A 14246-nucleotide genomic window follows, 5' to 3' on the forward strand; every position below is an offset into this window, starting at 1 on the left:
TTCCTTCCTGTCACGTCAAGTTTTTGCTCCACGACATTAAGTCCAAATATGAAAATTTTCACGAATTTAGCCACATTACTTTACCATACCATATAGAAATCCACAAATTCTTCAACATAATAAGTAGGGTCAAGTTTTTCGTTGCACTAATAATCGCGAGAAAAGTTGCACTCTCTTAATCCTTAGACAAATGTTGCAGTTAACACAGTTGAATTTCATAAATGAGGCATGTCTTACCGAATACAAGCATTGAACGTTTTAGTCTCATCAAATTTGATTAAACAGTATAGTTCTAAAATAGGGGAATGATCGTGTTTTTCTTGAGGTAATGTAGTCAGCAAGATTTTTAACAATAATTTCAAATCTGTAGTAGTCACTGACATCCGATCAAGTTGGGAAAATGAAAAGCAAGTATTGATTACTAGTCCGTATCTGTTCAGCATAATTGGGATTATTTGGATACCTAAACTCTTGGTAATAAAATTCCAGGAATACTTCGTGGGTAACTTCACAAAAGATCGCTCTGATACGTGAATTCGCAGCAACCTTCGCCCACACGTCAAACATAAAATTTATTAAAAATAATAGTGACAGTTTTAAACTTATCAGTCGTACGTAAGATATCTTAAGTATTAAATCATCTTACGCGTGTTGAGGGTGTTATTCAGATCCGTGATATTATCCTTGACTTCGTCCAGTTTAACATCGTCTGAAAAATATCAAGTCCAACGTTATACCTTGATACATTTATCGTGCAAACATAACTTCATGATTCGCATTTATAAAATGACCATGCCTACGCATCAAGAAGATTGGTGGGACTTTTGGTATTCCCTAATACGAGTGTACGATGAAAGTATAATTTTCGGTACTTCGTGGTATATGGTACATTCGTTGCCGCCGTATTAGCGGATTTTTCCTAATATAAGTTAATTGTATATCACGACATACGATGTTCATCCCTTGAAAGTGTTGTTTTTTGACGTAAACAATAAGCTATAATGAAATGACTGTCAATGTATTTAGTAATATTTTTAGTAAACTGTTTCAGTCTTTATTATCTACATCAGGGGTCACCCAGCTGAATTGGACAGCCAGTTGAATTAGACATTTTTAAATGACACTTTGCGTCATTATCACTTGCATATATTTCAGTTTTTTTTCAAAATGCTGGAATCTTATAATTCAAATGGCATCTATGAGATTGATGCAACCAAAAAATCTACAGGTCGGACTGGTCCAATTCCTTGTAGCGGCAATTGGATATTTGTGCAACAAATTTTTTGAGCTCGTGGAAACCCACCAAAATAGCAATCGCATCGGAATGATAAAAGTAGGCCAATTCTGAACAAGCTCAAGAAGCACATCGAACATGGAATAAATTTGATCAGTGAGGCAACCACAAATTTTTTGAGTGTAGTCAACAAAATCTATTAAGCATCGCAGCATCTTACGCGTTTTAAGGGTTTCCCTCATATTACTGATGTTGCCATGGAGCTGTCCCAGGTCAGTGCCATCTGGAAAATAACGAATTAACATTATACGAAACTAACTGAAATGTATTTTTCAAGCAAATTGATCAGCTAAAGCAGCCGATGGATGCGTCAAATAGTCTCAATTCTCAAATGTTGAATACTACGTCGAGCGATTAGATAATTTATTTGAAATTTAATTAATAAACACTGGAAATCTTCTGCACTTTGATGCGCTACAATGAAACCGACGAACACAGTGGAGGCTTGGGATCGAAATCGAAACTCCTTCTGAAAAATGACATCGCTATCCTAAAAATTTATAAATCGATTCATGATTAGGCAATTGGTGTCACGCTATGAGTTTCAACCGAACATTACGGTGACACATTTTAAATTGCAGCCTCCCATTTCCTGACTGGTATCTAAAAACGAACAGCAGAAGTCACAAATATTCGCTAAATAAATTCATCATGATATTTTCGTTTTCTGTGAAAATTATTTTTGTTTGTTTTGTTCGTTTGGCATTCTTTTGACGCACGTTTTTCAATGGCAATCAGTAAAACGAACATATCAAAATGACCAGGTCGTGAAAGGATGTTTATGATTGCATTTGACGTACTCGCAGTAATGACATAAAAATCATAACTTTTGCGGGATAAGTGGACTGGACATTACTGTATAATCACATTTTCTTTAAATGCATCAAACATTATCAAATGGGTAGGTGAGAACTAGACGTATACTTGATCATTGTGTCTATCCATTACAAATGAGTACGTGGATGAAAAAATTATTTCCTGCAAAGTTATAGTCATATTGTGGTTACTTTCAAGTTGAGCTAATCAAAATATTCCAAGATTTTTTGTTTCAGTTTATATGCAACGAAATTGGGATTATTTGGACACCTGAACACTTGGTAACAGTATTTTATGTGTAACTCATGGACACCATAACTCTAACAATCGTTTCGGTGATCGATTCCGTGCAACCTCAGCACACACATTGAACATCTAATTTACAATAAAATCAATAATAATCAGAGTCTCAAATTCATTCATTGTTATGTTATACTCAAGGCTCAGGGATATAGCTTTTACGTCCTTAATTTCTAGTTCTAATTGCGACATAAATAATTTTGACCATGTGCGGAATGTAGATTCAATATCAAATATTCATTGACTCACTAAATAGCTGATTCGGCATTTTTGTGGTGGTCTTATCGAGTCTATATTAAGATATCCCGACAGCTTCCTAGATACTCGGAGTCTATGTACAATGATGTTTCAGGCTGTTTGGCGGAATTTTATAGTGCAACTTCTTGCAACTTTTCTCTATATTTAATACCAATTTTTTCTGCAACTTTTATCAAATATTGCGTAAAACCGTAAAGGAGTGATTTAAAAACATGCTATACACTATTTCTACAATGGTTCTATTCTCTTTGATTTGCATATCAAAGAGCTATATGATGTATTAGCTGCATTTCACCATGTTATCTATGACACAATGGCTTGCAAGCAAGAAGTTCAGCCAAGCACGAGCGTGTCCGAACAATATGTAATACATTTTCACTGGATCACATTATTCATGCTATTGATTTTGTTAAAGTCGCCAAGAGTGAGTTGTTTTTGCAACGCCTTGCGTCAAGTTTGCAGACCTAGGGGGTTGGGGTGTGTTAGTTTACTTGCTTCAGAAGAGGGGGTCAACGCTATGCAGTTTGGCTTTTTTGGGGAAATTTATTCCCGCATTGCGTAATTTTTTGGCTGTGTAACGGGGAAAAATGAATTTTGCTGGTCTCGGCAGAATGTCCGTAAAATGGAAAAGTAACAAATTTGACAGCTCTGCGTGAACTAGATTATACAACGGAACCTTTCCAGTATCTTATACCCTACTAATTCAACAAAAATTATAAATTCAACTTTTTACTGCAACTTTTGTCAAAATTAAGTGCAACTTTTCTCGCGATTTTAGTGCAAAAAAAACTTACCCTACTTATATTATGTTAAAATTGTGGATTTCTATATGGTATGGTAAAGTAATGTGGCTAAATTCGTGAAAATTTTCATATTTGGACATATGTCGTGGAGCAAAAACTTGACGTGACAGAAGGAAAACCAGCGGCTTTTTTTAAATCAGCATACTAAAATTAGCCTAAATCAAGTGAAAAAGCAACGTCAACAAATTCCTGGTTCAAAATTGTTGCCCAGTGTTTTTCTTTCCCAACAATAAGTTAATTCAATTTTTGTCCCTCGATTTTCATCCATTCTTACAAGATTGGACACTCGTCTAAATCCATAACTAATGCATATTTATTACCACAGTGAATTCATAAATGAGGCATGTCTTACCGAATACAAGCATTGAACGTTTCAGTCTCATCAAATTTGATTAAACAGTATAGTTCTAAAATAGGGGAATGATCGTGTTTTTCTTGAGGTAATGTAGTCAGCAAGATTTTTAACAATAATTTCAAATCTGTAGTAGTCACTGACATCCGATCAAGTTGGGAAAATGAAAAGCAAGTATTGATTACTAGTCCGTATCTGTTCAGCATAATTGGGATTATTTGGATACCTAAACTCTTGGTAATAAAATTTCCAGGAATACTTCGTGGGTAACTTCACAAAAGATCGCTCTGATACGTGAATTCGCAGCAACCTTCGCCCACACGTCAAACATAAAATTTATTAAAAATAATAGTGACAGTTTTAAACTTATCAGTCGTACGTAAGATATCTTAAGTATTAAATCATCTTACGCGTGTTGAGGGTGTTATTCAGATCCGTGATATTATCCTTGACTTCGTCCAGTTTAACATCGTCTGAAAAATATCAAGTCCAACGTTATACCTTGATACATTTATCGTGCAAACATAACTTCATGATTCGCATTTATAAAATGACCATGCCTACGCATCAAGAAGATTGGTGGGACTTTTGGTATTCCCTAATACGAGTGTACGATGAAAGTATAATTTTCGGTACTTCGTGGTATATGGTACATTCGTTGCCGCCGTATTAGCGGATTTTTCCTAATATAAGTTAATTGTATATCACGACATACGATGTTCATCCCTTGAAAGTGTTGTTTTTTGACGTAAACAATAAGCTATAATGAAATGACTGTCAATGTATTTAGTAATATTTTTAGTAAACTGTTTCAGTCTTTATTATCTACATCAGGGGTCACCCAGCTGAATTGGACAGCCAGTTGAATTAGACATTTTTAAATGACACTTTGCATCATTATCACTTGCATATATTTCAGTTTTTTTTCAAAATGCTGGAATCTTATAATTCAAATGGCATCTATGAGATTGATGCAACCAAAAAATCTACAGGTCGGACTGGTCCAATTCCTTGTAGCGGCAATTGGATATTTGTGCAACAAATTTTTTGAGCTCGTGGAAACCCACCAAAATAGCAATCGCATCGGAATGATAAAAGTAGGCCAATTCTGAACAAGCTCAAGAAGCACATCGAACATGGAATAAATTTGATCAGTGAGGCAACCACAAATTTTTTGAGTGTAGTCAACAAAATCTATTAAGCATCGCAGCATCTTACGCGTTTTAAGGGTTTCCCTCATATTACTGATGTTGCCATGGAGCTGTCCCAGGTCAGTGCCATCTGGAAAATAACGAATTAACATTATACGAAACTAACTGAAATGTATTTTTCAAGCAAATTGATCAGCTAAAGCAGCCGATGGATGCGTCAAATAGTCTCAATTCTCAAATGTTGAATACTACGTCGAGCGATTAGATAATTTATTTGAAATTTAATTAATAAACTCTGGAAATCTTCTGCACTTTGATGCGCTACAATGAAACCGACGAACACAGTGGAGGCTTGGGATCGAAATCGAAACTCCTTCTGAAAAATGACATCGCTATCCTAAAAATTTATAAATCGATTCATGATTAGGCAATTGGTGTCACGCTATGAGTTTCAACCGAACATTACGGTGACACATTTTAAATTGCAGCCTCCCATTTCCTGACTGGTATCTAAAAACGAACAGCAGAAGTCACAAATATTCGCTAAATAAATTCATCATGATATTTTCGTTTTCTGTGAAAATTATTTTTGTTTGTTTTGTTCGTTTGGCATTCTTTTGACGCACGTTTTTCAATGGCAATCAGTAAAACGAACATATCAAAATGACCAGGTCGTGAAAGGATGTTTATGATTGCATTTGACGTACTCGCAGTAATGACATAAAAATCATAACTTTTGCGGGATAAGTGGACTGGACATTACTGTATAATCACATTTTCTTTAAATGCATCAAACATTATCAAATGGGTAGGTGAGAACTAGACGTATACTTGATCATTGTGTCTATCCATTACAAATGAGTACGTGGATGAAAAAATTATTTCCTGCAAAGTTATAGTCATATTGTGGTTACTTTCAAGTTGAGCTAATCAAAATATTCCAAGATTTTTTGTTTCAGTTTATATGCAACGAAATTGGGATTATTTGGACACCTGAACACTTGGTAACAGTATTTTATGTGTAACTCATGGACACCATAACTCTAACAATCGTTTCGGTGATCGATTCCGTGCAACCTCAGCACACACATTGAACATCTAATTTACAATAAAATCAATAATAATCAGAGTCTCAAATTCATTCATTGTTATGTTATACTCAAGGCTCAGGGATATAGCTTTTACGTCCTTAATTTCTAGTTCTAATTGCGACATAAATAATTTTGACCATGTGCGGAATGTAGATTCAATATCAAATATTCATTGACTCACTAAATAGCTGATTCGGCATTTTTGTGGTGGTCTTATCGAGTCTATATTAAGATATCCCGACAGCTTCCTAGATACTCGGAGTCTATGTACAATGATGTTTCAGGCTGTTTGGCGGAATTTTATAGTGCAACTTCTTGCAACTTTTCTCTATATTTAATACCAATTTTTTCTGCAACTTTTATCAAATATTGCGTAAAACCGTAAAGGAGTGATTTAAAAACATGCTATACACTATTTCTACAATGGTTCTATTCTCTTTGATTTGCATATCAAAGAGCTATATGATGTATTAGCTGCATTTCACCATGTTATCTATGACACAATGGCTTGCAAGCAAGAAGTTCAGCCAAGCACGAGCGTGTCCGAACAATATGTAATACATTTTCACTGGATCACATTATTCATGCTATTGATTTTGTTAAAGTCGCCAAGAGTGAGTTGTTTTTGCAACGCCTTGCGTCAAGTTTGCAGACCTAGGGGGTTGGGGTGTGTTAGTTTACTTGCTTCAGAAGAGGGGGTCAACGCTATGCAGTTTGGCTTTTTTGGGGAAATTTATTCCCGCATTGCGTAATTTTTTGGCTGTGTAACGGGGAAAAATGAATTTTGCTGGTCTCGGCAGAATGTCCGTAAAATGGAAAAGTAACAAATTTGACAGCTCTGCGTGAACTAGATTATACAACGGAACCTTTCCAGTATCTTATACCCTACTAATTCAACAAAAATTATAAATTCAACTTTTTACTGCAACTTTTGTCAAAATTAAGTGCAACTTTTCTCGCGATTTTAGTGCAAAAAAAACTTACCCTACTTATATTATGTTAAAATTGTGGATTTCTATATGGTATGGTAAAGTAATGTGGCTAAATTCGTGAAAATTTTCATATTTGGACATATGTCGTGGAGCAAAAACTTGACGTGACAGAAGGAAAACCAGCGGCTTTTTTTAAATCAGCATACTAAAATTAGCCTAAATCAAGTGAAAAAGCAACGTCAACAAATTCCTGGTTCAAAATTGTTGCCCAGTGTTTTTCTTTCCCAACAATAAGTTAATTCAATTTTTGTCCCTCGATTTTCATCCATTCTTACAAGATTGGACACTCGTCTAAATCCATAACTAATGCATATTTATTACCACAGTGAATTCATAAATGAGGCATGTCTTACCGAATACAAGCATTGAACGTTTCAGTCTCATCAAATTTGATTAAACAGTATAGTTCTAAAATAGGGGAATGATCGTGTTTTTCTTGAGGTAATGTAGTCAGCAAGATTTTTAACAATAATTTCAAATCTGTAGTAGTCACTGACATCCGATCAAGTTGGGAAAATGAAAAGCAAGTATTGATTACTAGTCCGTATCTGTTCAGCATAATTGGGATTATTTGGATACCTAAACTCTTGGTAATAAAATTTCCAGGAATACTTCGTGGGTAACTTCACAAAAGATCGCTCTGATACGTGAATTCGCAGCAACCTTCGCCCACACGTCAAACATAAAATTTATTAAAAATAATAGTGACAGTTTTAAACTTATCAGTCGTACGTAAGATATCTTAAGTATTAAATCATCTTACGCGTGTTGAGGGTGTTATTCAGATCCGTGATATTATCCTTGACTTCGTCCAGTTTAACATCGTCTGAAAAATATCAAGTCCAACGTTATACCTTGATACATTTATCGTGCAAACATAACTTCATGATTCGCATTTATAAAATGACCATGCCTACGCATCAAGAAGATTGGTGGGACTTTTGGTATTCCCTAATACGAGTGTACGATGAAAGTATAATTTTCGGTACTTCGTGGTATATGGTACATTCGTTGCCGCCGTATTAGCGGATTTTTCCTAATATAAGTTAATTGTATATCACGACATACGATGTTCATCCCTTGAAAGTGTTGTTTTTTGACGTAAACAATAAGCTATAATTAAATGACTGTCAATGTATTTAGTAATATTTTTAGTAAACTGTTTCAGTCTTTATTATCTACATCAGGGGTCACCCAGCTGAATTGGACAGCCAGTTGAATTAGACATTTTTAAATGACACTTTGCATCATTATCACTTGCATATATTTCAGTTTTTTTTCAAAATGCTGGAATCTTATAATTCAAATGGCATCTATGAGATTGATGCAACCAAAAAATCTACAGGTCGGACTGGTCCAATTCCTTGTAGCGGCAATTGGATATTTGTGCAACAAATTTTTTGAGCTCGTGGAAACCCACCAAAATAGCAATCGCATCGGAATGATAAAAGTAGGCCAATTCTGAACAAGCTCAAGAAGCACATCGAACATGGAATAAATTTGATCAGTGAGGCAACCACAAATTTTTTGAGTGTAGTCAACAAAATCTATTAAGCATCGCAGCATCTTACGCGTTTTAAGGGTTTCCCTCATATTACTGATGTTGCCATGGAGCTGTCCCAGGTCAGTGCCATCTGGAAAATAACGAATTAACATTATACGAAACTAACTGAAATGTATTTTTCAAGCAAATTGATCAGCTAAAGCAGCCGATGGATGCGTCAAATAGTCTCAATTCTCAAATGTTGAATACTACGTCGAGCGATTAGATAATTTATTTGAAATTTAATTAATAAACTCTGGAAATCTTCTGCACTTTGATGCGCTACAATGAAACCGACGAACACAGTGGAGGCTTGGGATCGAAATCGAAACTCCTTCTGAAAAATGACATCGCTATCTTAAAAATTTATAAATCGATTCATGATTAGGCAATTGGTGTCACGCTATGAGTTTCAACCGAACATTACGGTGACACATTTTAAATTGCAGCCTCCCATTTCCTGACTGGTATCTAAAAACGAACAGCAGAAGTCACAAATATTCGCTAAATAAATTCATCATGATATTTTCGTTTTCTGTGAAAATTATTTTTGTTTGTTTTGTTCGTTTGGCATTCTTTTGACGCACGTTTTTCAATGGCAATCAGTAAAACGAACATATCAAAATGACCAGGTCGTGAAAGGATGTTTATGATTGCATTTGACGTACTCGCAGTAATGACATAAAAATCATAACTTTTGCGGGATAAGTGGACTGGACATTACTGTATAATCACATTTTCTTTAAATGCATCAAACATTATCAAATGGGTAGGTGAGAACTAGACGTATACTTGATCATTGTGTCTATCCATTACAAATGAGTACGTGGATGAAAAAATTATTTCCTGCAAAGTTATAGTCATATTGTGGTTACTTTCAAGTTGAGCTAATCAAAATATTCCAAGATTTTTTGTTTCAGTTTATATGCAACGAAATTGGGATTATTTGGACACCTGAACACTTGGTAACAGTATTTTATGTGTAACTCATGGACACCATAACTCTAACAATCGTTTCGGTGATCGATTCCGTGCAACCTCAGCACACACATTGAACATCTAATTTACAATAAAATCAATAATAATCAGAGTCTCAAATTCATTCATTGTTATGTTATACTCAAGGCTCAGGGATATAGCTTTTACGTCCCTAATTTCTAGTTCTAATTGCGACATAAATAATTTTGACCATGTGCGGAATGTAGATTCAATATCAAATATTCATTGACTCACTAAATAGCTGATTCGGCATTTTTGTGGTGGTCTTATCGAGTCTATATTAAGATATCCCGACAGCTTCCTAGATACTCGGAGTCTATGTACAATGATGTTTCAGGCTGTTTGGCGGAATTTTATAGTGCAACTTCTTGCAACTTTTCTCTATATTTAATACCAATTTTTTCTGCAACTTTTATCAAATATTGCGTAAAACCGTAAAGGAGTGATTTAAAAACATGCTATACACTATTTCTACAATGGTTCTATTCTCTTTGATTTGCATATCAAAGAGCTATATGATGTATTAGCTGCATTTCACCATGTTATCTATGACACAATGGCTTGCAAGCAAGAAGTTCAGCCAAGCACGAGCGTGTCCGAACAATATGTAATACATTTTCACTGGATCACATTATTCATGCTATTGATTTTGTTAAAGTCGCCAAGAGTGAGTTGTTTTTGCAACGCCTTGCGTCAAGTTTGCAGACCTAGGGGGTTGGGGTGTGTTAGTTTACTTGCTTCAGAAGAGGGGGTCAACGCTATGCAGTTTGGCTTTTTTGGGGAAATTTATTCCCGCATTGCGTAATTTTTTGGCTGTGTAACGGGGAAAAATGAATTTTGCTGGTCTCGGCAGAATGTCCGTAAAATGGAAAAGTAACAAATTTGACAGCTCTGCGTGAACTAGATTATACAACGGAACCTTTCCAGTATCTTATACCCTACTAATTCAACAAAAATTATAAATTCAACTTTTTACTGCAACTTTTGTCAAAATTAAGTGCAACTTTTCTCGCGATTTTAGTGCAACAAAAACTTACCCTACTTATATTATGTTAAAATTGTGGATTTCTATATGGTATGGTAAAGTAATGTGGCTAAATTCGTGAAAATTTTCATATTTGGACATATGTCGTGGAGCAAAAACTTGACGTGACAGAAGGAAAACCAGCGGCTTTTTTTAAATCAGCATACTAAAATTAGCCTAAATCAAGTGAAAAAGCAACGTCAACAAATTCCTGGTTCAAAATTGTTGCCCAGTGTTTTTCTTTCCCAACAATAAGTTAATTCAATTTTTGTCCCTCGATTTTCATCCATTCTTACAAGATTGGACACTCGTCTAAATCCATAACTAATGTATATTTATTACCACAGTGAATTCATAAATGAGGCATGTCTTACCGAATACAAGCATTGAACGTTTCAGTCTCATCAAATTTGATTAAACAGTATAGTTCTAAAATAGGGGAATGATCGTGTTTTTCTTGAGGTAATGTAGTCAGCAAGATTTTTAACAATAATTTCAAATCTGTAGTAGTCACTGACATCCGATCAAGTTGGGAAAATGAAAAGCAAGTATTGATTACTAGTCCGTATCTGTTCAGCATAATTGGGATTATTTGGATACCTAAACTCTTGGTAATAAAATTTCCAGGAATACTTCGTGGGTAACTTCACAAAAGATCGCTCTGATACGTGAATTCGCAGCAACCTTCGCCCACACGTCAAACATAAAATTTATTAAAAATAATAGTGACAGTTTTAAACTTATCAGTCGTACGTAAGATATCTTAAGTATTAAATCATCTTACGCGTGTTGAGGGTGTTATTCAGATCCGTGATATTATCCTTGACTTCGTCCAGTTTAACATCGTCTGAAAAATATCAAGTCCAACGTTATACCTTGATACATTTATCGTGCAAACATAACTTCATGATTCGCATTTATAAAATGACCATGCCTACGCATCAAGAAGATTGGTGGGACTTTTGGTATTCCCTAATACGAGTGTACGATGAAAGTATAATTTTCGGTACTTCGTGGTATATGGTACATTCGTTGCCGCCGTATTAGCGGATTTTTCCTAATATAAGTTAATTGTATATCACGACATACGATGTTCATCCCTTGAAAGTGTTGTTTTTTGACGTAAACAATAAGCTATAATTAAATGACTGTCAATGTATTTAGTAATATTTTTAGTAAACTGTTTCAGTCTTTATTATCTACATCAGGGGTCACCCAGCTGAATTGGACAGCCAGTTGAATTAGACATTTTTAAATGACACTTTGCATCATTATCACTTGCATATATTTCAGTTTTTTTTCAAAATGCTGGAATCTTATAATTCAAATGGCATCTATGAGATTGATGCAACCAAAAAATCTACAGGTCGGACTGGTCCAATTCCTTGTAGCGGCAATTGGATATTTGTGCAACAAATTTTTTGAGCTCGTGGAAACCCACCAAAATAGCAATCGCATCGGAATGATAAAAGTAGGCCAATTCTGAACAAGCTCAAGAAGCACATCGAACATGGAATAAATTTGATCAGTGAGGCAACCACAAATTTTTTGAGTGTAGTCAACAAAATCTATTAAGCATCGCAGCATCTTACGCGTTTTAAGGGTTTCCCTCATATTACTGATGTTGCCATGGAGCTGTCCCAGGTCAGTGCCATCTGGAAAATAACGAATTAACATTATACGAAACTAACTGAAATGTATTTTTCAAGCAAATTGATCAGCTAAAGCAGCCGATGGATGCGTCAAATAGTCTCAATTCTCAAATGTTGAATACTACGTCGAGCGATTAGATAATTTATTTGAAATTTAATTAATAAACACTGGAAATCTTCTGCACTTTGATGCGCTACAATGAAACCGACGAACACAGTGGAGGCTTGGGATCGAAATCGAAACTCCTTCTGAAAAATGACATCGCTATCCTAAAAATTTATAAATCGATTCATGATTAGGCAATTGGTGTCACGCTATGAGTTTCAACCGAACATTACGGTGACACATTTTAAATTGCAGCCTCCCATTTCCTGACTGGTATCTAAAAACGAACAGCAGAAGTCACAAATATTCGCTAAATAAATTCATCATGATATTTTCGTTTTCTGTGAAAATTATTTTTGTTTGTTTTGTTCGTTTGGCATTCTTTTGACGCACGTTTTTCAATGGCAATCAGTAAAACGAACATATCAAAATGACCAGGTCGTGAAAGGATGTTTATGATTGCATTTGACGTACTCGCAGTAATGACATAAAAATCATAACTTTTGCGGGATAAGTGGCTGGACATTACTGTATAATCACATTTTCTTTAAATGCATCAAACATTATCAAATGGGTAGGTGAGAACTAGACGTATACTTGATCATTGTGTCTATCCATTACAAATGAGTACGTGGATGAAAAAATTATTTCCTGCAAAGTTATAGTCATATTGTGGTTACTTTCAAGTTGAGCTAATCAAAATATTCCAAGATTTTTTGTTTCAGTTTATATGCAACGAAATTGGGATTATTTGGACACCTGAACACTTGGTAACAGTATTTTATGTGTAACTCATGGACACCATAACTCTAACAATCGTTTCGGTGATCGATTCCGTGCAACCTCAGCACACACATTGAACATCTAATTTACAATAAAATCAATAATAATCAGAGTCTCAAATTCATTCATTGTTATGTTATACTCAAGGCTCAGGGATATAGCTTTTACGTCCTTAATTTCTAGTTCTAATTGCGACATAAATAATTTTGACCATGTGCGGAATGTAGATTCAATATCAAATATTCATTGACTCACTAAATAGCTGATTCGGCATTTTTGTGGTGGTCTTATCGAGTCTATATTAAGATATCCCGACAGCTTCCTAGATACTCGGAGTCTATGTACAATGATGTTTCAGGCTGTTTGGCGGAATTTTATAGTGCAACTTCTTGCAACTTTTCTCTATATTTAATACCAATTTTTTCTGCAACTTTTATCAAATATTGCGTAAAACCGTAAAGGAGTGATTTAAAAACATGCTATACACTATTTCTACAATGGTTCTATTCTCTTTGATTTGCATATCAAAGAGCTATATGATGTATTAGCTGCATTTCACCATGTTATCTATGACACAATGGCTTGCAAGCAAGAAGTTCAGCCAAGCACGAGCGTGTCCGAACAATATGTAATACATTTTCACTGGATCACATTATTCATGCTATTGATTTTGTTAAAGTCGCCAAGAGTGAGTTGTTTTTGCAACGCCTTGCGTCAAGTTTGCAGACCTAGGGGGTTGGGGTGTGTTAGTTTACTTGCTTCAGAAGAGGGGGTCAACGCTATGCAGTTTGGCTTTTTTGGGGAAATTTATTCCCGCATTGCGTAATTTTTTGGCTGTGTAACGGGGAAAAATGAATTTTGCTGGTCTCGGCAGAATGTCCGTAAAATGGAAAAGTAACAAATTTGACAGCTCTGCGTGAACTAGATTATACAACGGAACCTTTCCAGTATCTTATACCCTACTAATTCAACAAAAATTATAAATTCAACTTTTTACTGCAACTTTTGTCAAAATTAAGTGCAACTTTTCTCGCGATTTTAGTGCAACAAAAACTTACCCTACTTATATTATGTTAAAATTG

General features: G+C 35.1%; 1 protein-coding gene across 30 annotated transcripts in view; it reads right to left on the bottom strand.

The window, feature by feature from the left end:
* Nucleotides 1–14246, bottom strand: part of LOC145436170 (uncharacterized) — a 126975-nt gene that overhangs the window by 52610 nt on the left and 60119 nt on the right. For all 30 annotated transcript variants that reach the window (XM_080313513.1, XM_080313500.1, XM_080313494.1 and 27 more), the window contains 8 exons: nt 12216–12278; nt 11408–11470; nt 8629–8691; nt 7821–7883; nt 5042–5104; nt 4234–4296; nt 1455–1517; nt 647–709 (listed from right to left, as the gene is read on the bottom strand). In XM_080313513.1, coding sequence (XP_080169639.1) covers nt 647–709; nt 1455–1517; nt 4234–4296; nt 5042–5104; nt 7821–7883; nt 8629–8691; nt 11408–11470; nt 12216–12278 — 504 coding nt within the window. The remainder of the gene's footprint in view (nt 1–646; nt 710–1454; nt 1518–4233; nt 4297–5041; nt 5105–7820; nt 7884–8628; nt 8692–11407; nt 11471–12215; nt 12279–14246) is intronic.

The sequence above is a fragment of the Botryllus schlosseri genome, chromosome 3 (assembly GCF_051294905.1).
Source record: "Botryllus schlosseri isolate E-star chromosome 3, Bs_hap1, whole genome shotgun sequence".
Classification (NCBI taxonomy): Eukaryota; Metazoa; Chordata; class Ascidiacea; order Stolidobranchia; family Styelidae; genus Botryllus; species Botryllus schlosseri.